Genomic DNA, 27,165 nt, shown 5'->3' with positions numbered 1-27,165 from the left:
TAGTTTTTCCCTCAGTTGTGCTGATGCAACTGTTTGTGGAGTTGCACTCTAAGCCAAAACAAAGCAAATGACCTCATTTAAGAAAACAACAGTACAATCACTCTTGTTCATAGGCCTACTTTTAGAATTAATAATTAGAAGAAAAAAAAATTGTTCAAAATGCCAGTTAAGAAGTCATGAATGTAAAGTGCATTGCAGCTCCATGGAAAGATTCTCCAACAGTTGAAGTTAGATCACTTAAAAGTGGAATGACAGAAAGTGAATGACCATCAGATAGACAAAGCTGCCTACATTTCATTTCAGGGAAAAAAACCCCTTTTGTTTATATTCCAACTACAGCCTTTCCTATTGGAGACAACAGAAACGGAAACTACAAAGACAGTGAGCCTTCCTCAATTCAATTTAGTACTCCCCGGTGTAACTTTCAAAGGAGACGTGCACCAGATGTACTAATAAGCTTTCGCAGAGAATATTCACATATAAAAAAGATATCAGCAGTTTTTTCTTCGGAACATTGTCTCACAAGCAGTAAACGGAAAAAACACTATACCATGTTACAAAAACCTATTTTTTCCTATTCAAGAGTTTCATATTTTCTTTTGGACAACAGCGATCAACTGTTTAGAATGAGCGTGGTTTATTTCTCCTTCAATAAAGAAGTTCAAAGCTAACTTCCTGCATCAGTAGCACAGGTACCAGAGACAGCCCTTGTAATTACTGCACTTGCATCACTTTGTCAAATGGCTTTTCACAGCAAGTGCCCTGCTTCCTCCCCAACAGGTTACACGTTCACTTGCAGTAGTGTTAATTTTACAAACTGGAGAACAGTATCCAGCACTAGCCATTGCCTTCCTCGCAGAAGTCCTATACTTTACCTGCTTTACATTATTTAGCTAATGTGACCGTGATGTGCTACACTTTGGGAGAGTTACTGCTTTTTCGTATTAACTTTCATATACATGTCTGGTGCTCAGAAGAAGTATTCTCGAGGCACTTGACAGACAGGACTCGATCACCAAGCATGCAGCGCAGCTGCACGAGTAGAGAGCAACCTGCACCCTCCATGACTCTTACAGTTCTTGGACTGAAGTCTCCCTGGTCTAGATCCTTGTCTGTATCAAGTGAGCAGGGAGTTGCCATGACGAGCAAACACAAGTGTCCTACTGAGAAAAGACATAATTACCAGTGTTATACTGCCAATGGGATCTTTGTGGGCTCTACTCAATTTTCACAAAGGACAAAAAAAATCTGCAAAACTTGACAGCAACTAGGTTGCAGATTGATGCTTCAATCTTTACATAGTTATTTTAACAGTGTCACCAAACTCTGACTCTTCCCTCAAGACTTGCAATCTGCTGTGGATACTACTTGAAAGCTATATTCCTTATTCAAGCAGAATTCCCAGTGAGTAAGAAGATTTCCAGGACTTGTTCTAGGAGCTTATGACGCAAACTTACTGGTTCGCTTTTTAGACTCCTTGAAAGTCAGGATCTTTGCTTTGCTTCCAAGGAACTGTCAGATCTTCAGTTTTCTAGTTGAAAGAACAGGTATTTCCCTCTGCCTCACTCTTATTTTTTCCTCTTGATTTTAAACAACCTGCCTAGCAAAAAAACACCCTTCCAACTTTACTGGTTTTAGGTCAGTTTCTCATGAATTTTACCAAATAGCCTGACAGAAGAATTCTATGTAAGAGGGGGAAGTATGTACGTGCAGAAGAAACAACATGAAAAGGAGAAAATAGTTGAAGTGTTTTACATCACTCTCTGCTGTTGAGATTCCAGGATTGTTTCTGTGAATAAAACGCCTGATAAAAAGCAGTTCTTTAACACTTTTTCTGGTAGGAAAAATAAGAGCAAAGGGAAGATATAAAAAGGCCTTGGAAAAAAAATCCTTAAATAAAACAATTGCTAGCTATGCCCCCTGTGGCAACCTGGGATACATTCTACATCAATGACATTATTTTCACTGAAGAAGGTACCAAAAGGGGAAAGATCACCACAGACAAAATTAGTATTTAAATTGACTGTAAAACTTACTGTATTATTTTAACATACTAGTTTATTTTCTGAAAAAGGACTGTGGTGCTTTCTTCCTCTTTCTTCTGTAATGTAGAACTTGCATCTCTATTGTCCCTAATTATTAGTTTTATGTAGCTAACTAGGTGAAACGCAAATGAATTTTTGAAATTCATGCATCATCAACAGAACTATTCATTAAAACCTTATTGTTTCCATGTATCAACGATGATTAAGCAGCAAGATATTTTTTTGTGAGGTTACTCATTTGGGTGGAAGACCTTACCATGGTAACACTGTTTTTAATAGTCTCTGCTGAAAACAAGTGCAAAATTGTATGTTGCACTGATGTAAAGAAAAACATAATCTGTAGAACTGTGAAGGGCATATCAGAAAGATTCACTTTACTTCGGATCCTAAGATGGCAAAGGGTAGCTAGAAAGTGTATCTTTTACTTGTAAATTATTCAATAACCCCTGGCATCCATGACTGGCACAAGTTTTTGTTAAAAATGAGAAAGAAACATTTAGCTTCCAGGGCTGGTAGGGATAGAAAAAGTCCAACTTGTTCACAATGAACAAGAGCGGAAAAAACAGCCAAACCATGGCAGACAGATGCAGAATTGCAATGTGTTTGAGGTGTAAGCGCACAGCTGTCCTGTTCCATGTGTTTGACAAGTCACCCCACAAAGCCATGCTGTCAAACCACTCCAAAAAGTTCCAGAGTTCATTGATCCTGATCTGTAGGCCAAAGGGAGGGCCTTTCTCCCTGGCAGATAATTTAAGGACAACAATGAAGAAACGCACTCCTAATCATAAAATGTAATATCTTACTCTTTCTAGCAAACGCACATCTCATCCGAGATTAGTCCAGTGGCTGAATCGTCACAATCTCCCCCACAAAGATCGGGTGCTGACAGAGATGAAAAGAGTGCTGATCTGTTGCTCCACACTTCTTTCTGAAATGAAAAGCTGAAGTGCTAAATGACTCACAAAAAAGGAACACAATAGGCAGTGAAATATTAATATTCTTCATTTTATGTGTTATTGTTGGCTATGTAAAATTATGGCTGCCTATCAGCACACATACCTGGATAAAGATTATGCCAGCACATGCTTGCAAATTCCTGCAGGAACCCGTGCGTGTCAGTGGGGCCACATGATTACTTCTTCGGTGTGCATTTCTCAATTTACCAATTAATTAGAGCAGCCGGCCCTCCTTTCAGCCGACAGACCGGGCAGGCGAGCGGCAGGGAGAGCTGGCTCCGCACGCAGGCGCGTGGAGGCCCATGGAGGCTCCGGTACTCGACTACCCCTGCTCCCACGGGGGACATTTCGGAGCTCCGCGGACTGAGGAGTCCTTGAGCAGGCAGCGACGGCCGGTTCCTGCCGTTGTCAGGGACAAGGGACAGCTGTCGCCAGACAGGACACAGCCGCGGCCTCTTCACATCTCCGAAGCGTCTCACATTTTATTACCGCGAACGCGCATCACACGCCCGCAACCCTGCGCCCACCCGCGCCGGGGACAACCGACAGCGTGTCCCCCCCCGGCCCGGCCGGCCCCGCCGCCGCCGGCCCCTCAGCGCCCGGCCGCTGGGGCTCCTACCGCCGGCCCGGCCCGCTCTCCCGCCGTCACCGCAACCCCTGCGCGGCGAAGAGACGCGGGGAGGTTTGAGCCACGCCGGCCGCCGTACGCCGGGAGGTGCAACCGGACGCTTCTGCACGGGGCGGCGGGACGGCTCCGGCCGCGCCATGGAGCTTGTCACCCTCCTCCTTCTCCTCCCCTTACTGCTCGTCCCCTTGGCGTTCCTGGCGAGAAGGCGCCGCGGCCGGCGGACACCTCCCCTCAGGCTCCTGGTGGTGGCCGGGTCCGGTGAGTAGGGGTTGGCGCCCGCGGGAGCAGATTGCTTCCGCAGAGCGCCGGTGGCGGCCTCCGGGAACTACAGCTCCCGGCATGCAGCGCGCAGCGAGGGCCGGCGCAGTGGTCGCCGTCGTACCCTGGTGCATGCCGGGAGTTGTAGTCGCGGGAGTAACGGGCCGAGGGGAGGCCCGCCGCCGCCGTGCCTGCGCACGGCGGTTCCTGGGCCCCGCCCTGGAGGCCGCCGCCTGTCTTTGGGATTTTGCCTTCTTGATTTGAGTAGTGTTAAGCTTCATCTTTATTTGGGGCATTTCAACCTTATTTATGTCTGACGCTATGGTTTCTGAACCTTTCCCTCAGACAGCACATGCATGTCGCCAGAATCCTTAACGAATATACTGACTAAAACTGTTGCAGGACAGAGCTGTGCAGCTGCTTGGTCTTCTGACAGAAAATTATTGATGGCGATTCAGGGCAAGGCCTTCCAAAGATTGGTACACCCCTTACATACATGCCATTTCGTAATAATTTTACCCAAATGGTGTTTCTGTGGTTTATTTACAAAGGTCTCACATGGGTCTGTTGGAGGCAGTGCCGTTGTCCACATGTGCCACCCCACACTAAGGACACACACACATCTGCCCCCCCAGAATTAGACTACCTTGAAGATCTGCAGTTGACAAATCCAGACAGGCTTTGATTTCATCACCTCAGTATCCCTGTGGTTTTTTTGCACCGACTAATTGAGCAATAATCCCAGGATCTTTCTGCAATCTGAGTTTTACTGGCAGTTTTAGAATTTTTCAGGTCATCTTTACTTCCAGCAGGTCTGGAAATGTGCTTGTTTTCCTTTGCTCCTTTGGAATCTGGTTTGTACATATTAAAAAAATACATTCACTGTACATAAGCTTGGCCGGTGAAATAATTCATAAGTCAGTTAAGACTGATATAATGTTCAAGCCTGTTCTCTGAGACGTTTTTGAAGTAGGAATCTCCTGCTTTTCTGTGAATATTCAGATGATTGCATTAAAATTTGTGAAAGCTTTGACAAACCATTGCTCATGAGGACAATCCCTCCAAAAAATTTGAAAAATTTGAACATTTGCAGCATTTGAAAAATACTGCATGAAATTCTATGGAAAGGTGGCAAACTCTCGTATGTAATGCAGCAGCATAGCTCTCACTGCTTGTCAGTTGTTTGCCACCTAAGTGTGCTTGACTTGTATAGCAAAGGTCTCCTAGGAGGCTATTGATACTGCGCAGCAGGGGGTAGTAGGAATGCATTTGGTTTACTGGTTTGGTCTACAGCTTCCAGCTGAGTAAAAAGTAACACATCCAGTAAATGCTTATGCACATACTTATGGGTGCAGTTTGATGTTAGGCCCATCCAGCCCAACCGATAAAATGTGAGCTGGCTCCACTTTACTTATGCAGAAAATCTTTCCTCTCTCCTCTTCCACTGTTACAGGTGTTCCTGTAGCTCTGGTTCAGCAAACACAACTGACAAAAAAAATTAACCCTGCTCCCCAAAAACACAATAAGTACACCCTCCCCTTCTGTCCAGTTTAGTGCCAACTTAGCTACCTGAACAAAGTGACCTTGCAGTTAGAAGGTTGTCAACACCCGTTCAAGGGCACTGGTTAAAGCACTTGGCTGGCGCTGGACCATTTCTTCTGTGAGCACTCGGCTTTTACACTGGCATAGCTGCAGGGTGAAATTGCTGTCTGCTTGATTTCAGTATTGTGAGCTGGGATACTGCAGCCCCTGCTCTTGCAGGTCGTAGGACTGAACACTTGGTAGGGTCAGTGGGAGAGCTGCTCTCAGCCAGGTGGTAGATGCCCCATTCCTGGAAACATTCAAGGCCAGCTTGGACAGGGCTCTGAGAAACCTGATCTGGTTGAAAATGTCCCTGCTCATTGCAGGGGAGTTGGACTTAGATGACCTTTAAAGGTTCCTTCCAACCCAAACTATTCTATGATTCTTTGCCCAGTTGTTTCTGCATCATGTACAGGATGTTAAACACTAATGTACTTCTGTGTGATCCTGGTTCAATCCCATTTAACTGAAAAGCTTCCATCAATATGGCTTCGGTGGGAGCTGAATCGTCTTCATGGTATTTAAACAGTCTCAACCATCCTTTAATTGAATCCTCTGCTATCAGAAGAGTATCACTGATAATAGTCGTACCAATAAGTTTTAAAAGGAAAAGTGACCGATACAGTTGAAAAAATTGAGAATTACAACATTTTTCATATACTAACTGCAGTTTATTGTGTTTTTACAGGTGGGCACACAACAGAAATCCTGAGGTTACTTAGCTGTTTGTCAGAGTCATACTCTCCCATACATTATATTTTTGCAGACTCAGATAAAATGAGTGAAGCTAAAATACGTGCTTTTGAACAAAAAAGGGCTGAAACATTCTCCAATTCCAAGGTAACTTGTTAAATATGCTCTTGTAAGATAAAATTATCTTAACATGACATTCTAATTCAAGGCAATTTGAAAGTGATTCTTTAAAAGGGTATTTTTAAGATCAGCAGGTGCTTTTGGTTTTCTAGGTATTGATAATTGCTTGCACTAAAGTTCAGCTAAAGGTGCTGTTCTTTAGATTTAATGTTTCTAAAAGTGAACTAAATAAACACTATTGATTAGTGCTGTATTAGAGAGACACTGAAAATTCAAAGTAAATATACCTAAGTATACCAAAGTAAAAATAGCAAATGCCATTCTTGCTACCAGTTTTCACTACCACATTCTTTACTTTCTCTTAAAGTGGTCTTTACCTTCTGTTGACATGTTAGCCTATTTAAAGCAATGAGGGAACATAATCGTACTCAAAGTTACTGTACAAAGAAGGCTATCTCTTGCTCAAGAAAAGCATGCTGAAAATAAATCTTTCCTAATTCTGTAAACCAGCTAGCCATTGAAGTGTTATTTGTAGCTATAAAAATACTGTGGCAGAAAAATGGTGGGGGTTTTTCTCTTTAATTTTTTACTTTGGCATTTTGCTCAGTGACATAATGTATTTCTTGGAAAGAAATAATGTCCAAAAATGTTTTATCTAAGAAAACCTTAGTTGAAATTGTATTATTTTTGTGTGTTTCCAGACTGTGTTTTGGTTGGATTTTAAAATTAAGCATTAGTTACACATTTTAAAAGTATGCAATACCTCTTAATGTCAGCGAGTTTTCTGGTTGATGACCTGAGCAAATGCTGAACTCCTAAAAATCATGAAAAAATCATGACATATCTTGTTTATCTTTTTTATCAGATGTTTGCTTGCTTTGAGCTAGTTTGCTGTATGATTAACAGACAGCAGTATGAGCCTGGTGATTTATCTGTGTTATCTGATGTCCAGTGAAATGAGTAGAAAGATTCTATTTTTTTGTTTAGAAATTGGAAAAAGTACAATGGAAATGAATGTTCTGACTACAAAAATCTTAGTCCTTCTGAGCAAGTAGCACAACACAGAGTAAATTAATTATTCAGGTGGTATTGATTTCATATGGTGCACTTCTGACATTTCTGTTGTCTTCAGCAGCGCTACTGGGACAACAGGTTGCAGGACTCGGTACCAATGATTATCAGAATAAACCCTTTTAATGTAAAGAAACTGCTGCTAAGGTGAGCAACAGGCTCACTTAGGACTAACATCTTTAAGTTTGCTTACCCTGCTTTTGCTTTGGAAGACAAAGGTTCCTTGCCCACCGCAAGCTGCTGAATCAAGTGGGGATGACTTAGTTTGAAATTGAACGTGGCAGTCTCTTCTCTCATTGTGCACCAAGGATGAAAGTTTAGTAAAGTGACCAGAAGTATTTCCCGTTCATAGAAATCTTGTTTGGTAATTAGTCATCCACACGGTCGTGCTCACTTATCTGAAAAAAATGTCCAATCCTTAATTAATAAGTTTCTTAAAAATACATATTTTGAATATTAAAGGATTGTGCAGTTTTCCACTAGTTCACTTATTTTTGCTAAGCAGCTTCCCTTTCGTACCCTCTCCAACTGCTAACAGATCATGTAGTTATATTTTCCTTCAACATTGAAAGCCAGAGGAACATTTTTGGCTGCATCTGAGTTTGCTGTCTGGATAACAGATGCTCATTTTCCTGTGGTCATTCTTTTTCCACTGAGCAAAAATATTTAGAGTGAAAATGGAAGATAAATTTTAGAAAGTAAAGGTCACATGCCTATAACATATATTTGCTAACTTTCAGAGTGTTCTTTCACATAGTATGTGTTTTGTCACCGGGGATGCTGGAGATCATCAAGCATTTAAAAATCATGCGTTAGTAGCTTCTTCCAGCTTTGAATAAACAAAAGCAAAAAGTCTGAATGTTTCAACCCATGGTCATTCCCTCCCTCATCTTGTCAAGGAAGTAAATTTTTCCAGAACTAAGGACTGGACAGAAGACCGTTTACAACAATGACCTAAGAGAAAAATCAGTGTACATATTTAACAAATTCTGATGTAAAAAACCACAAATATAATCAATTTCTCTTTTTGATCTGTGGTCTAGCCCAGTTCTAAAAGCTTCAGTATTCAGGGAGAAGGAAAGGAAGCCAGAATGAGCATCTTGCTTACAAGAAGTAAAATGCTGACCTCTACCCACTAAGTCTCTTGGAAAAAAAAAAAATCCAAAATGCTTCCTATGAAAAGTCTCTGGTCCTGCTTGCCCCTCTCTTCTCTGTTACCCCCAGCCTGTAACCACAACTATTCTACATGGATGCCCCCAGAGCTGTTACTCAGGGAACCTTCTGCTCTCAGCCTAGAGAACCCGCTTCAACTCCTGCCTACCTATTCTAGCAGCAGAAAGAGAGCTTAGATTTGTTGACTGAAGAACAGGAATTCTTCACTGGATCTTACACCCCCCCCATTTGTCATGTCTGAGATGAGCAACTAACCTTTACATAATGCTCGTCTGACCGCATGTTCTTTTCCATTTTACGTTTCATAAGAGATGATATGCTAAGAAATCTTGTTCCTCAGCAGGAAAAAGAATTACCTAAATGCAGTTTCTTCGCAAGCATTGCAGTATATTCAGTTGAGCATATTATAATAATTCACAGCAGTGGCAATTTTCCACTTACTTTTCCTTGCATGCTTGCAAAACAACAATATTAACTGGGTAAAGGACTACATCACTGGTTTTGAAATTTCGATACCCAGCGAACCATTACAGAGTTGCCAGTTTGGAACATTTGTCTTCAAATAACAAAAAAGGTTTCTGATTTCACTAAAGTTGTAAGAAAAAATAAATGCAACAATATGACACCATAGAAGATAGGGGAGCAATTTGTTTCTAACATCAGACATACTAGGCAGCTTTCCAGCAAAAGATGCAGGAGCTACCTTTGTCTGGAATACTAATGGTACTCCATCAGATGAGAGGCTAGGATTGTAGAAGCATCTGGCAGTGGCTTTTAAAAAAACAAACAAACAAAAATCTGGTTTTGTTTCTCAGTTTAATATTTAAGTGCTGGTTGATATGTGGGCTGAAGTCCTAACATATGACATAGACCTTGATGTGCAAAATTTCAAGCATGTTTTTTGAAGAGCGCAGGTAAAATCAGTTTGATCTTTACTTGAATTCTACAAGTAAATTTCTACTTTGATACCAAGTTTTGCTGAAATAGGGTTTTTATGATGAAGAAAATCACATACAGTTTTTTGGCAAATGCTGTTTAACACCATTCTTACAGAGAAGGGAGCATCCTGAATAGTTCCACTGAAACCCAATCTGCCTAAAACTACCTTACGCATATTTCTTGCGGGACTGAATACTATGCAAGGGTCTAAACTCCACTTACAGCATTTCTTTTTATCACCTGATCTCTTCCAAAGCTTTAAGATAGAGAGGCAGTGATAACAAGGATCCTGCTGAATGGGGAGCAGGGGGCATGTTTATTTTTCCATATTCTGTTGTCAGACTAATGCAATCAGTGTTTCAACACCTGCAAATAAAACATAAAACAACCAGTTCCTAACATCTGTTAATGCCTGCTAGCCATCACCACAATTAAAGAATCTTATCACAATGAAATAGGATAATTTCAGTCATGAAAATTAACTTCATATTCTGCATTTATACCTGGGTTGGGTTTTTTATTTTTTCTATCTTACATATTCACAAAAAAACCAGTTATTGCTATTCAAGAATGATTTGTAGTTTGTATTTACTGTAGCTATTGGCAATATAATATTTCCTTGTCACAAATCACAAGGGCTAAGCCATGACAATTAGCAATGGTATATATGAAGTAACTGGGCAATTTACAGTATTTTAAACGATATTTAGAGTCTCTCACTCCCAATATGAGTTCTGCCAGAGCAGTAATGATCTGGTGTCCCATATGAAGCGAGATAGTGGCCATTGTCCAGATCTAAACAGTACCAATGCCAATAAACAGTGCACTTCAGCCATTATATGTCTTTCATTTAAACAGTGAAAATTTCATTGTCATGGGGACTGCCTTCTGATGTAGCAATAGTTCTTAGCTTTAGTTGCTTTACGTCGTGGTAAAAGCCATCTGTGAAGAGTGCAGGAAGCCTAACTACTGCTAACTGCTTACAGTGTTCTGAGACAAGCAGAAAACATCTGAGTTTTATTAATTTGATACCTTTTACACAGACTGAGTAATTTCTACTTTTTCCTAGAACAAAGGAAATTATTTCTTAAACTTAATTTTTATTTAATGATTAGATGTTCTTTCCTGCTTCTTTATGCAAATATTTTGCATTTTGAATATGCATCTTGAACATATTTTGAACACTCACTGAGTACTCCTTTAAAGGATAGCGATATTTGCTGTTACATTTTTAATAGTACGCACCGGACGTTAACTGAGAAAACCTGTTACATTTTCTCAAGTGTGAATCCACGAAGAATTTGAGCAGGCAAGAGACAGAAGAGTCGCGGTGTTTGGGTTGTATCTGATCGGACCTAGACTTGAGCCTCGGTGACCACGAGGTGGGGCACTACGTTAACAGACTGCGGGTGAAGCTGCTCCAGACGAGTTGTTTATCAACTTAGAAATATTTTAAAGTAGCATTAGAAGAGATTAAAAAAAATAGATACAGAGTCCTAGGATTTCATTTTACTTGATTGCCAAGAGTACTAGGCACGACACTGAATAAGGCATCTAAGAAAAGGCTTCCTACCCAAACATTTCAAAACTAGATTTTAAAAAAAATTTTTAAAAAGTTGGCACAGACAGATCTAATAACTCTATAGAAAGAGAAACAACATTCTTAGAAAAAATAACAATTCAGCTTATCATCCTCTCTTGCAGTTCACCCTTGATCGCATTCCCAGAAGCCGTGAGGTTAGACAATCTTGGACCTCCTCTGTGGTAACGACCCTGTACTCCATGCTTTACTCCCTTCCTTTGACCTACAAACTGAAACCAGATTTGGTAGGTAAAGTAAATTTTAATTTATTGAGAACTTGCTAATGTGCATCATAAAAGCATTTGGAATATCAAAACATTACAGACTGTATCTCATATGTATGCTTACAGTTCACAGGAAAAGTATTTTTGAATGTTAAATTAAAGCTGAAAGAGATATATCAGCAAAACACCAAGAAAGAGAGAACGGGTTGCACTGCTGGTGAATTAGAGTAGAAAATACCAGTTTTCCCTCTCAAAGTTTGCAGGTAATATCAGAGAGCCTGTCACTCCCTCGTTAACGCTGGTAGAACTAGCACAAACAAGGTTGCAGGTTCTTGATAACATCTCCTCAGGATTGCAACAACACAAAGTGTGCCTGAAAGCCTGGTTTTCCTGTTGGCTGGTCTTGCTCCTGAAATGGTATGACCAGTCTGGAACAGGCAGGTTCAGACCAGCAGAAATATATACAGATTCAGTTCTTCTGCTTACATGGACTTTTCAGCTACATGCATATTTATTTAGCCTTTGGGTGACTGACATTAATTATTTCATCTAATGACAAAAAACATCACCGCTCCTCAGCACTTTAGTAACTTTACCAAGCTGTTCACAAAACCGCACTCTCATCTTAATTACAACACTTAATCAAATCAGAAGCATTCAGGGTTGTCAGGTTACAGAACTAAAATAGAGACAGCCGATCAATGAAGTTCTGCGTTAATGCAAGACTCAAAAGGTAGTGCATTGGACTCCCAGGTTTAAGTCCTGGAGATCCTTAAGAGAAATTTAGATTAAAGCTGGATTTTTGCTAGAGTTGTCATCTTAAGGAGTCAGTTATCCAAACTTGAGGTTTTTTAAAAAAAAGCATTATTCTAGCAAAATTTCAAATTAATATTTTATGGGTTTTAAAATATTTTAATGAAACCTGTAAAAACTTGTGCAGTTATATTTTTCATAATTTAGCAGCAGCATATATACACCCACAGAGGGTGTTTCTAAGCAGACATTTTCTAGCCCTCACTATGAACTGTACAGCTAATTCTAAAGAGGCTCATATGTATTTGTGAAGTTTTGAATATTTTGAGAAGATGCTGTGAATAATTTGATCTCATTGGCTTCAGTAGTACTCGTCAGTTCCTATCAGATCAAAAGCTACTTGCTTGCTGGAGTTTTCAGAGCAGCTTAGTGTGCAGAACAACAGAAGTAGCTTTTTGCAGTTCTTGTTTTTCAAGCCCATTCTGAAAACTGGAGACAAAGTTGTGAGGGAGGAGGAGATGGCATACTGTTCTTTTTACAGTGATTTTAATTTGGGGGTACAAATAGTAAAGGGATGTTTACATGAACCAGACATCTTACAGCAACAGTGAGTAACAAATATTTAGGAGTCACTTTGCTACACTGATGGTTTCATTTAATGTAGATATTTTTTTTAACTTACTATTGCAAAAGAAATTGACGGGAAAATCTCAGTGTGTATCTTAATATATGACCAAAAGCACCAACAGGACACATCATCGAGCAGGAAGTCACTAATCTAATTACATGGTTTCTCTGTTTACAGCAGGAATTTAAAGTGACAGTGGGATTTACACGTAGAATTATTAGAAACAATGTTGGAGTTGATAAATTGTGATAACCTGTTAAAAGCCTAATGCATTTGAAAAACACTTGTCCTTGTAAAATTAAGAATACATTTTAGCAAGGCCTCTAAGCCCTTCGTAGCATTTAAGGGAAAGACCATCTCAAAATGCTGTCTGAAGAGTTGTTATCCATGATTAGAGAAGGGCTGGAGGGGAAGGTGTTACCGATTATTTTTTGGCCAGGTGTACCATCATCAACCACAAAAGCAGCTGGTACTGCCACTGGCAGAAGCCTCTCTGGTGTTATGCTGAATCTTATACCACTTGAAAGCTGCTTGCATACTACTACTATTTGTATGTGTATCTTAGTTTAAGAATTCTGTAAAATACAATAAATCAGAGAGCTGTAAGGTTTCTAAAACACATGTCAAAGGAGAGTGATTTGGGGATTAAAATGCCTCACATTGCCAATGAAAAGATTCTGTGTGGTATGTGAAGCAACTGGTAAAATTAAATTGCCTGTAGAATAAAATGCTTGTGGTAAGCTACAGCTACCCCTACTCTTGGGAGAATGTAATGCTTAGTAGTTTAAAGAGCTAGAAAGGGTGGGACAAATGCTAGCATTTACAGGACTCATCTATAACTTTTGGCATGGAAATCAACACCCGAGTTTAGAAACAAGCACAGTATTACATCATGCTGAGACCTTCATCTTTTTAAACAGTGGAGCTTAGGGGTACTGTCCATTTTCAGTCAAGCCAACTGTTTTTGTTTAACTGCAGGAGGGAGAGACAACTTTTAAATGCTTTCAAGTCATTTGTACGTTTGAGTGATCCCCAAATCCTTACAACTTGCTTTTAGGCTTGTCAGAAGTGTGTGCATGTTTGAAGGAATGACTGAAGACTTCTCCAGACACCCAAAAGCTAGAGAAAAGCAGAAATGTTGCAGCTGCAGTTTTCAAGGAATGCAGGACAAGAGAAGTACTGCAAAGGGAGCCTGAAGGGAGCACCGGTAGGTGCACAAAAGCAAGATTTGGAGCAGATAGGCTTAGGCGGGCCTAACTAGCATATCTGTGGAGCCAAAATAGCTGTAAAGGGGAAACGGCAAACCTAGCTGCACAGGAGTTATTTTATATGTGCTTATTTACATGAGCACTGTGTCCTCTTTGTATCTCACACCGATCTTCTGGCAAAGCTTCTTAGTTTACTTTGCATGAGAAAGCAGTTCCATCTAACCCTTCTTCAAGATAGTAAGTTCAGAAAGAACTGAACAGCTTCCAGGAGACCTTTGCTGTCTTGCAGGACTTGACCCACACTTGAAATGGGCCCCCAGAGGGTTTAAGAAATGTAAAAGTTAGCTTAGTTGTTCAGTTTGAGATCATCTTCAAGAGGCCCGTTTCTGAGTTACGGACATCTGTGCTCTGCAAAGTTAAGTCCCTTTAGGGATATTAAACCACGTAACAAAATTAAGATGTCAGAAGTGATGATCAGCTTTGTGTTCCTGTAGCCAAGAATTATAGAAATATAGGTGTCAGAGTGTTTTGCGGGCGCATCTATGCTGGGCTGTTTTTACAACATGCCAACCTTGGATAGGCTTCCTGTGCAGAGGCCTAAAATTCCAGGAAAGCAAGGCTTGTGCTAGAACACTCTGCCTACACCTTCCTGCCCCCAGAAAAGCTTTTAAAACCATTCATCGGTTGCAGCCAGATTTAATATGCAGTCATGGCCTCAAAGACTGCAAATTCCTACCATGAAAACAGGCAGCTAGTCATAGAAGAGAGACTTTTATTGCCTTCATTGAGAGAAAGGATGAGAAGAAACATAAAACCAGTATAAGATGTTAGAAGATTGACCATCTGGGGAAGGATGCAAATCCTTCTTAGACAGTTATAGAAAATTAGACAAGCTGCACAGAGATTTTTCCCAAAGACAGAGAAAATTAATGAATTCTACATAGATTTATTTGATGTCCAAGAAGGAATAAACTAATGTTACAGCTTTCCTATAATATGCTTGAGTCAGTTAGTAGGTACAAGTTCAGAGGAAACCAGCCTTAAGTTCTCTTGCTGCTTACAGAACTATTGTCCTTGTCTCTAGGCCGATTTGCCAACCCTGAAACCAGGTCTTTAGGTGATCTAGCCCTTTGGCTGGGTCATGAGTATTCCAGTCATTCTGGTTTACCTGAGATTCAAACTGAAAACAAAGGATATGCATGCACCACGCAGCAAAAAGCTGTAGAGAGATTGCATCCAGTCCTTGTTTTCAGCCATAGGTGGGCTATGTAATCAGGTCAGTGATTTGCACTCCGTTAATGTAATTAAATTTCACCTAGAAATATGCAGAAATGGTGTGTAAAGCTCCATTCATTACTGGATTGTGTATCTTGGACCCTTAGGACCAGACTTTTTTTTTTTTTTCTCCTTTTCTGAGGCCACTTCTCAGCAGTTCCAACTGCCTCAGAGTTCTACAGTCTGGGATAAACAGGTATTTTCAGATCACTGCTGTTTGGAAAAGCCTGGGTTAAATCAGGCAAAGGCAGCAGTCGTTCCACATTAGGGCCTCCTTCCCGTGGGAAGTCTGTAGTAAGAAGTTTACATTTGCACAGCAAGTACAGCAAGCTCTGCTGTCGCCCTCCCCGCCAGCTGTCAGCTGAATGGCTCTCTCCTTTTTAAACTTCTTTCTAGAAGCATGAAACCCACACAGCTGATTATGCTTCTAGGAGTCCACCAGTTCTTTTATGACTGCATATCCCATCACACTCGCCTGGTCCCCCAACTGGTTAAATTCACAACAAACTTCTAGAGTTGTTACAGAAGCGTTCACACAGTAAGCTATATGAAAGGAGATCATTATTTCATTTAGCTAAGATTTTCCAGTCTTTGTGCCCTGCCCAAAATGTCTTAAGTTCATAGCACTTTAACAAATGACTATGACAAATAATAAGTTATTGTCCCTTAAATCACGGTTCTTATTTGAATTTTGTGGAAAGCTACAAAATCTGGGTGGTGGCATTTTTTCTCTATTCACTTCATAACAAGCGAACTTTGTATAATGCAGTATTAAGACTATCTGGTGCATTCTTTTGTGCACTGAATCTTTCCCTGCTATTTATAATTCTTTTGGATCAGATTGATTTTACAGTATGTCTGATCTACTATTGTTCTTCTAGGATCAAAACAGGAAAGAGAAAGAACATCGGATTAAGACCATCAGTGATACAAACTGTGTAGTACTAAAAACAAAACAAGGTTAAACCATCCAAATTTGTGTTTAACTTCTCAATGTTAATGAAGATGAGAGTCTTAGTCACCCCTTGTCTACCTTGTGTGCTGTGTACAGCTACCCTGCAGCCTCAATGTAGAATTACTCTGCTGAGCACAGAAAAACCTCTAAAGCTATTCAAATCAGTGAGTTTAAAGCCAGGTTGTAGCTCTGCTCTTTCTGTGACTGCCAGTTAGATGTGCCTGTAGACACTACATTTCAGAGGGATGATACAAGTAGCGGTAAAGATGAACTGAGATCTTAGCTTAGATTTAAGCAGAGTTTAAACTAAAGACTGATTGCTCTTAACTCATCAGCCATCAGGTTCATTATAAACCTAATAAACACCCTGGTCACGCTTCCACGTTTGTTATAACGCATGGTTTCAAGTAAACAGTCTCGCTAAATCTGACCACTGAACTGGGCCACTGGTATGCAAATACAGATTGCTAACACCTCTAGGTTTTGCATTGTGAAGACATTTCAGGCAGGTATTGATGCAGATTCTTGCTATACCAACTGCAGTGATTAGGCAGTAGTCTCAAAGATGTTTATATACATATAAAATATCAGTTTTGTCTAGCCTAAAATAACACTTTCAAGTTCTAGTTAAATGAATGCTTGACTAATGAAAGACACATTGAGATTTGCAATTAAAGACTCATTTTAGGCTACTGTTAGTAATATGCATGATTATAGTTAACAGTCTTCAGATTTAATTTCTCCTTTCCTTTTGAGTAGGAGCAGGCTACTATAATAAGCAGTACTTTCTGTTATCAGGAGATGACATAAGCCCTTATTTTTAAATAGGCTTTAAAAGGTTAGATGGTATTTCTCACGGTGCTCTGACCAAGAGACTTTAATCAGGTTCAGACTCAACCTAGGTGACACTGAGAACAACTGCAGCTTGCTGAAAGACAGCTATTACCTAGTGTTTGTAGCTACAGATGTAGTTCGGTAACTGCCATTTCATTTACTTGGCAAAAGCCTTTTACTGAATTGTTTTATGACTTTTTCATCTACACACAAAGTCAAATTTCCTTTGCTTCCTACTAATTTACCGGCAGCAATAAACCACATGCCCACTCTGTGGAAATATAGGTAGGGAGTTATTTTATTCTCCAGCCTGCATCTGCCTTGGTAATCTTGTTCTTTTTTGACCAACCTTCTATCCATCTCCCACAGTTTCTCACAAGACTCACTGGTACCACTATTTCTTGACACAAACTTCTGACAAAGATCATGATGTTTGTTTGGTCCCACCAACAGTCTGGGTGTTAACTTAATGTTTTGATAACCAACACTAACATTCCAACAAACTTGAGCATTAGTTCCACTTTCATACCTGTCATTTATTATTATTTTCAACTGATTGGTTCTATGTTGCTCATTTCACATTTGGCAGCTAGGCTGGGGAGTCTGCTGAGCTCACATGTCCCATTCTGCTTCCACATACCTTCAGAAGCATCATACAGATGGATGGAAACATGGAAACTACCACTTGAAAGATCTTTTAATCCCAATGACAGACCTGCCACCTTTCACCTGAAATAAAGGGACAGTTAAATTAAAAAGGGGACAGTTAAAAAAAAAGGGACAGTGCCTAAGGTTAGCATCATCAAAAAAAAAAAAAAGAAAGACAAACTTGCATGTTTCTTTATGCATCCAAATCTAGATTCTCGAACTTTCCTCACTAATCTGTTGCCTGACTTCTGAGACTCTTAATGACCCCAGTTATCTTTCTTTTCATCAGTAAAGCCTCTAGGCATACCCAGAAACAGACCTGAGCTGTTTAAGTCTTTACAGTGTCAAATAGCCACACGCATAGCCCAACTCCTGAGCTCTGCTGAGATTCAGAAACTAGGAGCTTCCCTCGCTACTTTGCATGTGGATGCTGATCCACATCACATCAGCTAGGCCCCTTCCCTTGTCTCTTGCCCCTGAGGACACTGGGCTGGTAACTCGGGGCGGGTGGAGTCACTAAATGCCTAGAAGGCAAAACTGACAATGCTCTAGTGCTGTTACAATTAAATCCTGTTGTTAAATCTAGTTCCTGGTGGTTTTGTGGAACCTCTCCTTTTCTCCCATAGAAAAATCCACTAGTTAGGATTTTTGTCTCTCTCTCCTCAAGCTTTCATAAAGTGAGAGCTGCAGAAACAAGGGAGTTGGTGATGCTTCCCAATATATTTCATTCTATGATGAAAGTAATATTCAGAAAAAAAAGGAAAAAAAAAAGTAGTGCACATCAGAAACCCAACTGCACAGTGTGCTAATTTAAGCCCTTGCTCTTCCACTTCTCTCTTACCCATTCTGGCATTTGCTGATCTTATTTATTCTAGTTAGGTAATCTGCCTGTAGGACCACACATGTCCCTGCTTGTTTTGAAGAGCACCTCACCTACTGTGTGTATTGTATGATAATAACAACAGGAACCATACCAACAAGGTACAAGAAGTTAACTAGAAAGTTTTGCATGGCAATGCTACAAGCTGCTCACCAGCCTGAACACAACCTGTTGCTAAAGAACACTATAACTATCCTTTTGCACCTCTGATGATTCAAGGGATTTAGGCAGTAGAAGATGAAAGGTTACCCAGGTATAATTCAATTCTACCTTAATTGCCTGATTTACATCAGACTACGCGTCTAGATTTTTTTTGTCCTAGCCTGCATTCTGCAGGTAAGTTCAAACAGTGAATAGGGTCTGAAGTTTTAGCTGGTTTTATGCACCGGTTGTGGAGGGAAGTGAACTGGATAAGATCTTCATTATTCAAAAAGAATAAGCCAGTAGGTAGTTTAATGACCTTTATATTGTTCAAACAGAACCTGAAAATCTTCTTTCTCCCCACCAATAGCAATAATAAGGAATTGTTGGAAAAGGTTCCTGCTTTTTTTTTTTTTTAAACCTTAAAAAAAAATATTTAAAATTCTAAGCTAGTTTTCCTCGAGGTTTAAAACTTGAATTTTTAGACATGCTAAAGAGCTAGACCAGCAAAAGATTTAACAAGGACACTCCCTCTCACATGCTTAAGTATTTCGGCTAAAGACAAATCCCTTTCTGTCTTAAATTCTCAGATTTCTCTTGTTTTTCTGATTACCAAATAGATTTATATTCCCTAGAAGGGATCTTATTTCTATCATAACTGCATTACCTCCATGTAGATGAACAATGCATCTCTTGAAACCTTTTAGAGTTACTCATTTATTTATTTATTATAAAAAAACTATTTTTCTCTGTTTGCCATGCAGGCTTAAGTTGCCATGAAAGTTACTAGCAGAAATTGATTCTTAATGGATATGGCCTGCTATGTCTGAACATATTAAAAAAACCCCAACAATTCTATTTAAAAGAAAATAGCATATATGTTTTAGCACATACATTTTATCTTATTCTCAGAGTACGCTACTGAGTCAAAATGCATGCTAATAAAAACAATACTCTCCATACCTGGAGATCTTCACTGAGAAGGATATACAAGAATGTTGATGCATCCTCTGTGAGGAGTAAATTATTGTTTTCCTGGTCTTAAAGTAGAAAATACTGACATTTGAGAAAGTAAGCACTGTGCCCCAAATCCAGTGGCAAGTCCACCGCGGAACTGTGAGTACAGCCCTGGTTTCTTGACTCTCCGGGCTTGCATCTTAGTCATGAGCTCCTAAGGTAAATATATTTACAGTTAAAATTTGGGGTATTTGTTCGCTGATGCTTTTGTTAGTCTAATTTTATAGTTAAGGCATCTCCAATATTAAGAGAGCTGGTCCTACAACTGCAGGGGGTGCAAGGCTTGCAGTTTATTTCCCACAGACTCAGGGGCTGTTCGGGATACACCAAGCATTCAGCTGCACCAGGTCCTTGGGAATCACGGGGCAGGAAATGGGAACAGCTGAGACGGAGAAGCCAGATTAGGGCTGCCTTTGTGGGTAGCACTCAGTACTTCTGTAGGTGATGGGAAAAAAGTGTTCAGCTGGATACTTCACCTTACAGGGCATTAATGGGAAGTTTTCAGAAGAGTAAGATAATACTAAAAGCAAACAGGAGCTGATGAGCTCATGAGATGCTGTAATTTACATAGCAGAATACAAGTTAATTCATTGCAGATTCTCTCTTCTTGAGCCACAGAAACAACCAACCTTCCCCCAGCAAAACAAAAAATTTGCCCTTACGCTCCCAAATCATAAAAGGCAATAAAATCCCGAAATGCCAAAACCCCTACCTCCTACCTGATGAGTACAGAAATCCAAAACTAGCCCTGACATAAAAATGAGTATGTTGTTATGATTTTTCTTTTGGTTTTCCTTTCAGTGTCCAAGGTCCTCTACTCAGCTTTCACTAAATGTGACTGTTCAGTTTCCCTGTCACTGCAATCATTCTCTGCTCCATTTCCCTTGTTTCTGAAAGATCCTTCAGGTTATTTTACAGTCAGATTTGCACTTCCATGAAGGAGGCTTTCCTTGTGTCAAGATAGCGTCTTGTGCCCCGTTAGTTTTCTGTAACTGTATGTCATTTAATTGTGTTTATTGTTACTTCTGCTACCTTTGTGAAAGGTTTATTATTTTTGTCTGCCATTGTTTCTAGAATTTCTTAAAGCTCATTTTTGTGATGTTTCTATGTATGTATTGTAATTTGCTATGGCACTTCTTTTCTTTTTGTTATGCAAGTCCAGCTACCAACAACAAAGCATTTGGGTGTCTGACATCAACTAAGAACACGTGATGAAAATCAAAACATATAATGCACAGATTGCAAGCCCTTTAGCTGCTTTCTCCAATTGATACATTTCCTTGCTGACCTTTGAAAACTCATTCCAAGGCCAGAATTCACTTTGCCCAGCAAGGTGGAAACTTGTCAAACTTGGTCCAAATCAAACAACTTTCTGCAGAAAATACCTTTGGCTGAGGAGTTTTGTCATATCCATAGACCTGAGCTGAGTGAGCTTGGTTTATGCTCCTCCTTTTTCTTGATAGGAGAATTTAACAGATTTGTTTGGGTTTTGTTTTTTTTGTTTTTAAACAAAGCCTTATTTGCAACAGGCAAGCTTTTTTCTTAAGTCTCTTCTATGAGAGTACAGCAGTACAGTCATGTTTTAAAACTCCTTTTTTCCACTGTACCAACTTCTTTTCAATTGTAATTCAGATTGGTTTCCCTACTTCCTCTCTCTTCCATGCTTCTTTTTTTTTATCCCCTTTCCTTTTCCTTTACCTTCCTTAAAATATCAGGAACAGCTATTCAAATTTCCTTGGCTTTTCTGACAAACCTCAGAGATATCTTCTGGGCTTTCAAATCTTAACAGGCTGAACACTTACTTTTTGATCCCAAGTGTTAAATAGTCATTGAAAAACTGAGTTTTAGCAGGCCAGCAAAACCACAAACAAAATAAAATAATTAATCAATTACTGCTTGTAGGCCCACACCTCTTTCTGAGAAGCAGAAAATGCTTAATTATTGGGGGTTTTTTTCCACATTGTTAAAAAAAGTAGGTCTGTTTATTTACGCAAATACAAAGATCATGCAATTAACCCTGCTTGGGTCGGTTTTGTATCACTCCACTTACCTTTGCCTCTTAGTAGATCTTTATCAGCACCGTCTATATCTTCAGTTGTTTAACACTGCGGGGAAGGCAGCATTATCAGGACTAAGGAGGCTTGAGTGATGTCCTAAATATACTCCAGGAGGCAGCCCCAGCGCTGAGGAGCAGCACAGTCTTCAGCTCACATGTGCACATCACCCTGCAGCAACAGTCAACATTCCCACACCATCAGCCTGCCTGGCCCCAAAAAGCTGGGCAGTTTTTCTGCTCTTGTCCAGGTGGCAAAGGCCAATCTCTGTGAAAATCGTTAAGGAGAACAGCAGGTGTTGACAGTTTCTTGTGCAAAGCAAATCTCACATTAGTTTTCTGCTAAGCTTAGGGAGACTTATGTTGTCCTCCCTTTGATTGTTGTGATGTGGGAACACAAGCAGTACTCAAATACTTGCTCATTAAAGATACACGGCAAAGGTGTGTTTACGTATTTATGAGAAAAACTGCAAGTTTTCTGCTTTACTCACTTTTGTTTTAACCAGCAGCTTGACATTTAATCCCAGTGAAACTGTGAGCTATGCTTTCAGTGTTTTAGCTGGTAAATGTCACTCTGCTACAGTGCTGCATTCACCAACTCCAAAGCAGCTTTTATCAGCAGTGGTGCTATGTGCCAGTGTTCCCAGAGTGCCAGACTGCTGGCTTAGCTTGTTTTCTTTCAACAGCTGTAGAAAATATCTGAAACAGAAAGCCAAGAACTAGTCCATTTTTATATAAAAGTGATTAACAGGAAATTAGATTTATAGAGAGAGTTGCTAAGTATAAACATTGTATTCTTATCCTTTAGTTTTACACCTCCATTGATATACAGCTTGATTAGTTCATCGCACTGTTTAAAAGCCTGGTTACATTGAATTGGTAGAGGATTTTAGTATGTAGGGTTTATAGGCCTAGCTGTGAAGCCAGGCAGCCAGTGAGCCAATTTAACAGTTAGCTGGATCATACAGCTAGTCGGCAGCAAAGTCGGATAGCCCGGTGACCGAGAAAGTCCTTGGGCAGTTGCAGCTCGAGAGGTCACAAGGGTGACAGAAAAATTGTCTTTGGCCCCTTCTTTCCCCCTTTCTGCTGCCACAGTGAGGAAGGCTGAACCAAACAAACTAGAGAACTTCAGAGACAGGCGTGCAATGCAAATATTCTACAGGCAACCTTGTAGCTAAAGTAAATAGATATTGGGAAACACTTACCCTTAACAGCCAGTTGACCTTGTAGAGGCCCTGGTCCTTTCTTGCGCAAAAGATACCTGCTGCTTCTCCGCAGCACGCTAATGAGTGCCACTGGATTCCCTGAGAAATACTTGTATTCTGCTGGAGGGGGGAAACAAAAGCCTTGGTCTTTTCAAGGTGGAAGACATCAATCATTCTCCAAAATTTACTTTTGAACGGTGTTTTGAAATTCACTAGTAGGACAGCTCACCTTCTCTTACATGTTTAAGGAAGGCTGTAGATGATTCAGTTCCTTTCCACCATCAAAAAGTTCATATACTGGCAGGAGCTGAACAGCAGCATTTCTAGCTTGCAGATTCCACAACGGTTCCTCTTCTTTATAACCTGCATACTTGTTTTCTCAGAAGTTTCCCCCGTATTCCTGGATGAGTGTATGATGTTGGATTCCAAGCAGCAGGAAGGCTGGTCTCCCTTCTTGCTGACAGTGTGAGAGGGAGTAAGTAGGACTGGTCAGACCAGATTTTTGGAGGGGAATTGCCACTCCAACACGTGAGCAACTGCACCAGTTCTAGGTACGACATGTCTCTAGACACGCACTGAAGGTTAAGTTAAGGTTAATTTTTAATGATCAGGAAGGATGATTAATGGTTCTGACTTATAGATCACAGCCCCAAATTCAGATAGGGATCTGTTTGTCTGTTGGCTTCAGCAGGTTTATACCAGAATCTCTTTCAGGGGATAATTCCTAAACCCAAGGATGTTAGAATAGAAACATCTATAGTGGGAGTATTTTATGGGCGTTTTGCATACAGAGATCCTATAGAGCCACATCTGCTTTGTCTTGTTTGAGCCAGGAAGTGTGGAAGGGGAAAGAGCAGAGGACATGAGTTAGGAACAGATCATGGTTTTTTTAGAGATGACTTGTCCATAATTTTCCTGATCCTTTTTCCCACATGCAAGTGCTTTTCCATGAATCAAAGGGCATCTGAGAAGCAGCTTACAAGTTATAAATGGTCGGTAGAAGGTATAATGAATGCATTATATCAAAACCTGAATATAGTAAAGCTATTTTTTTATTATTTTAATTTTGATTATTGCTTTGCACCTCAGCAAAGTATTAACAGCAACTCAGTGTGATCTTTAGAGCTACATATAGATTCATAAATAGACCTATTTACTATTATTTCATTACGTGATCTTTTGTGAGTACAGTTAGTTTGGAATTCATTCTAGCATTTACCTTTGTGTGTGCATCTAGACACAAGAATACCAAATACCAAAAAGACTAGAGTTGCTAGCCAAGTTTAATGAAGGGGAGAAGTAAGTTGAAGCGTATGGCACAGTGGCTTGATAAAGACCATGATTGTAATAATCCAGCTTTTTATACCTGTTCTACCATTCTCAACTCAGGAGAATATTGGGATGTCTACCTGACCTTAATCATATCTGTGATCGGGGGTTTTTTTGTGTCAGAATGTGGAAAGTAAGGGACCGATGTGAAACTCTCTCCTTGCTTTAGCCAACTGGGTTGAGCTCTCATAGCAGCTGGAGGCTGCTGAGGCACTGAAAGAGTGCTGAGGCAGTACGAGTCCAGGAGGACAACAGGTGGAAGGACACATGGGAATAGGGATGCAGAGGGAGACGAATACCGGAGATCACAAAGAAAACCAGGGAAGAGAGGGCGCGTGGGAGACATCTCAGAGGGCTGGGTCCAGTACAGAGAAACGTCGAAATGGAAGACACCAAGGGAAGAACAGGGGAGTGCGACAGAAAAAGGGCTTGGGGAGCCATGAAGATGAGACAATGCTTGTACTCCAGGGAGCTCTGCTCAAGGAAAGGGAAGGTGGAGTTCCTGTTTAGCAGTAGCGCACATTTTTATCTGTCCGCTTAAAGACGGATTTTTAATCTGAAATCAGCAGTCAGACTGAATATTCAACTCACAAGAAAAAGTGGTAAATAATTTTTTGGACTGTTCTGGTGCTTCTCACACACTTGTCTGAAACAGAGCAGATTCTGTAGCAGCGACGCTGGTGGGGTCTGCCTGCAAAGGCAGGAGAACACTCCAGGTTGTTTCCTATGCCTATGTTTATACTACCGTAACAAATGTTATTACAAATAGAGATATCTAAACATGCTTTAAATTTAGATATCAGTAGCCATGTACCAGTAGCAGAATCAACATCAGTGCAAATTGATCCAACTTGACAAGAAATAGGGCAAAATGCATGGTTCAGTTCACAGGTGTGGAAGGATTTCTTTGAAATGCTAAAAGGCGGTGCCTGTGGTTGGTGTATGTCCTTCTTTGCCAAGCCAAATGTATAAAAACCAGATTTTCATTCTCAGCAGATTGTAGAGTAGCTTTTAAAGTCCCAGTATGAAATCCGTCCCGTACTTGAAATCCAGTTGAGGAGGAGGTTTGAAACCATAATATATTACTGTGTTTTAAAAAAATACAGTATGCAGCGTTGGTGTGTTTGTCCTTTTTACTTCTTAGCTGTATAATTGCTAATGTAAAAGAATTACACTGTTGCAATTGTCTTATACAAGTATTTGTGGCTGTTGATACCCTAAAATTTCAAGATTAAAACAGTATAAAGCGTGTTGATTGTAAGGGACCTTCAGAAAATGTCGGCAAGTCTTGCATGAATAAATAGTACATTTAAGATCAACAATAAAATCAGAATAATTTTGCGTACGGTATCACATTCTGTTAATTCTAGTAAGAAAACACTGCATTATGGTCATCACATCTCCAAGCTAGATTGCTGGGGCCATCTTAAAGGCAAAGGACAGTACAGGAGAGAGAGCCTGGACCTCAGGAGCACCAAAGCTGCTGCTGCTTTTACCTGAGGCAAGGTGCTGTGAGACAGTTTGTCAATGGGATCTGGACATGAAGCAGGGAAGGAAACATTCTCAAATGTTTGCTACAGCCCTGAAACAGAAACTCGGATTATTTTTTTTTCTTCCCCCACCAATATAGTATCTTTCACAAGCTGGTGAACTTGGAACAAAAAAATGTGAGTTCGTAGGATATAGGGCCATGATTTTATAAAAGAACTCTTTATTTCCATGTAACCCCCAGCTGCACAGAAAAGTGCCGATTACATGGTAGTAGTTAAATTTAGTAAGAAATTCCTTGCCTGAAATCAATTTTGATGCCTAGGCAGAATGCCTTGTATGCCCTGCTTTAAATCTTTTAGTGTTAAGCAATCTGGTTTTCAGTTTATCAGTGTCTGAAATTGAAAGACCACTTTCTTTTACTGTTATCATTTATAAGGGAATTTGAGATCCTCTGCTGCAAGGAAATGACACGTAGTTACCAAAACACCTTCCTTCTGTCTGCTTTTTTCTATGTACTAGTGTTTATTAAAAGAAAAAAAAAATTCCAGTCATGCATATCAGCTAGTCGAGTCTGATGAAGGTCCTAATTCAGCAGCTGAATTTTTGCTGAACTCTTAAGTGTTTTGCTGACTTAAGCCAAAGTTCAAGAGGTTTATAACTGGATCCCAGGTTTAGTAATCCTAATTAAACTTCTTTGGCCTTATTATGCCTTAATCTGTGCACAAATCTCATGATTGATACAATGCAAAGCTGTGACTGAGAGTGGAAGCTGTTTTAGTTGTACACACACGAGTCAAGGAATTCTGCTTCCTTCATAGAAAGTAACGGTGCCGTGTCAGAGCTCCTTTCCTTCTCCTTGACGTGTAAAGAAAGATGATCTTTTTTGGCAGCTACTTTGAAATAATGTCTCTTGTTTGCCCCATTCCCCCTACCCCCTTTTTTTTTATATTCACCTGCCTCTTCTGTTTTTTTAAAGTATCTTTGGAAATATTTTTTTTTGTAAATGTCATGTTGTGTGAATATACATGCTTTTAATTCTTTACTGTATGAAAAAACTCATGGTTTACTTTTGCAAAATGTTTCATCTCTTTTAGATACTGTGCAACGGACCAGGAACATGTGTTCCTGTCTGTGTATCTGCTCTTCTTCTTGGGCTTCTAGGAATAAAGAGAGCGATCATTGTGTATGTAGAGAGCATCTGCCGCGTGGAAACTTTATCCCTGTCTGGAAAGATTCTTTACTACTTTTCAGATTACTTCATCGTTCAGTGGCCTGAACTAAAGGAAAAATATCCCAAGTCAGTATATCTTGGTCGAATAGTGTAACAACAGAAGACAGGCTTTACCTAAAATAAACTCTGCAAGCTCCTCAATGAAGAAATGCATTCATGCAGCAATTTATTTTCAAGGGTTCCTGTTAAGAAATTAGGCTGGTACTGGAAAAGGAGACAATAATAAAGATATCTCTATTTTTAAGTA

General features: G+C 40.0%; 2 protein-coding genes and 1 long non-coding RNA gene across 7 annotated transcripts in view; 1 reads left to right on the top strand and 2 right to left on the bottom strand.

Moving 5' to 3' along the window:
* TLCD4 (TLC domain containing 4) overlaps positions 1-3,734 on the bottom strand; it is a 44,443-nt gene extending 40,709 nt beyond the window's left edge. For both annotated transcript variants that reach the window (XM_063345267.1, XM_063345268.1), the window contains exon 1: positions 3,105-3,734. The gene's annotated coding sequence lies outside the window, so the exon portion shown is untranslated. The remainder of the gene's footprint in view (positions 1-3,104) is intronic.
* Positions 3,735-3,757: 23 nt separating this feature from the next.
* Positions 3,758-27,165, top strand: ALG14 (ALG14 UDP-N-acetylglucosaminyltransferase subunit). 2 transcript variants are annotated; one of them, XM_063345270.1, is made up of 4 exons: positions 3,758-3,887; positions 6,157-6,308; positions 11,169-11,291; positions 26,782-27,165. In XM_063345270.1, exons 1-4 carry the CDS (start codon positions 3,767-3,769, stop codon positions 27,010-27,012), a joined length of 627 nt encoding a protein of 208 aa, XP_063201340.1. In that variant the 5' UTR covers positions 3,758-3,766; the 3' UTR covers positions 27,013-27,165. The 2 variants fall into 2 exon arrangements, with proteins under 2 accessions (XP_063201340.1, XP_063201341.1); XM_063345271.1 differs by lacking the exon at positions 3,758-3,887 and adding an exon at positions 5,857-5,985.
* Positions 6,315-26,758, bottom strand: LOC134520201 (uncharacterized). 3 transcript variants are annotated; one of them, XR_010072374.1, is made up of 4 exons: positions 22,868-26,758; positions 22,154-22,361; positions 21,660-21,834; positions 6,315-7,750 (listed from the first exon to the last, which is right to left on the bottom strand). It is a non-coding gene; the product is annotated as an uncharacterized LOC134520201 (long non-coding RNA). The 3 variants fall into 3 exon arrangements; XR_010072373.1 differs by lacking the exon at positions 6,315-7,750 and adding an exon at positions 19,504-19,763; XR_010072372.1 differs by lacking the exon at positions 6,315-7,750 and having other exon boundaries at positions 21,792-21,930.

The sequence above is a fragment of the Chroicocephalus ridibundus genome, chromosome 8 (assembly GCF_963924245.1).
Source record: "Chroicocephalus ridibundus chromosome 8, bChrRid1.1, whole genome shotgun sequence".
NCBI lineage: Eukaryota > Metazoa > Chordata > Aves > Charadriiformes > Laridae > Chroicocephalus > Chroicocephalus ridibundus.
The sequence above is the reverse complement of the archived record's forward strand: the minus strand, read 5'-3'. Positions and strand labels throughout refer to the sequence as shown.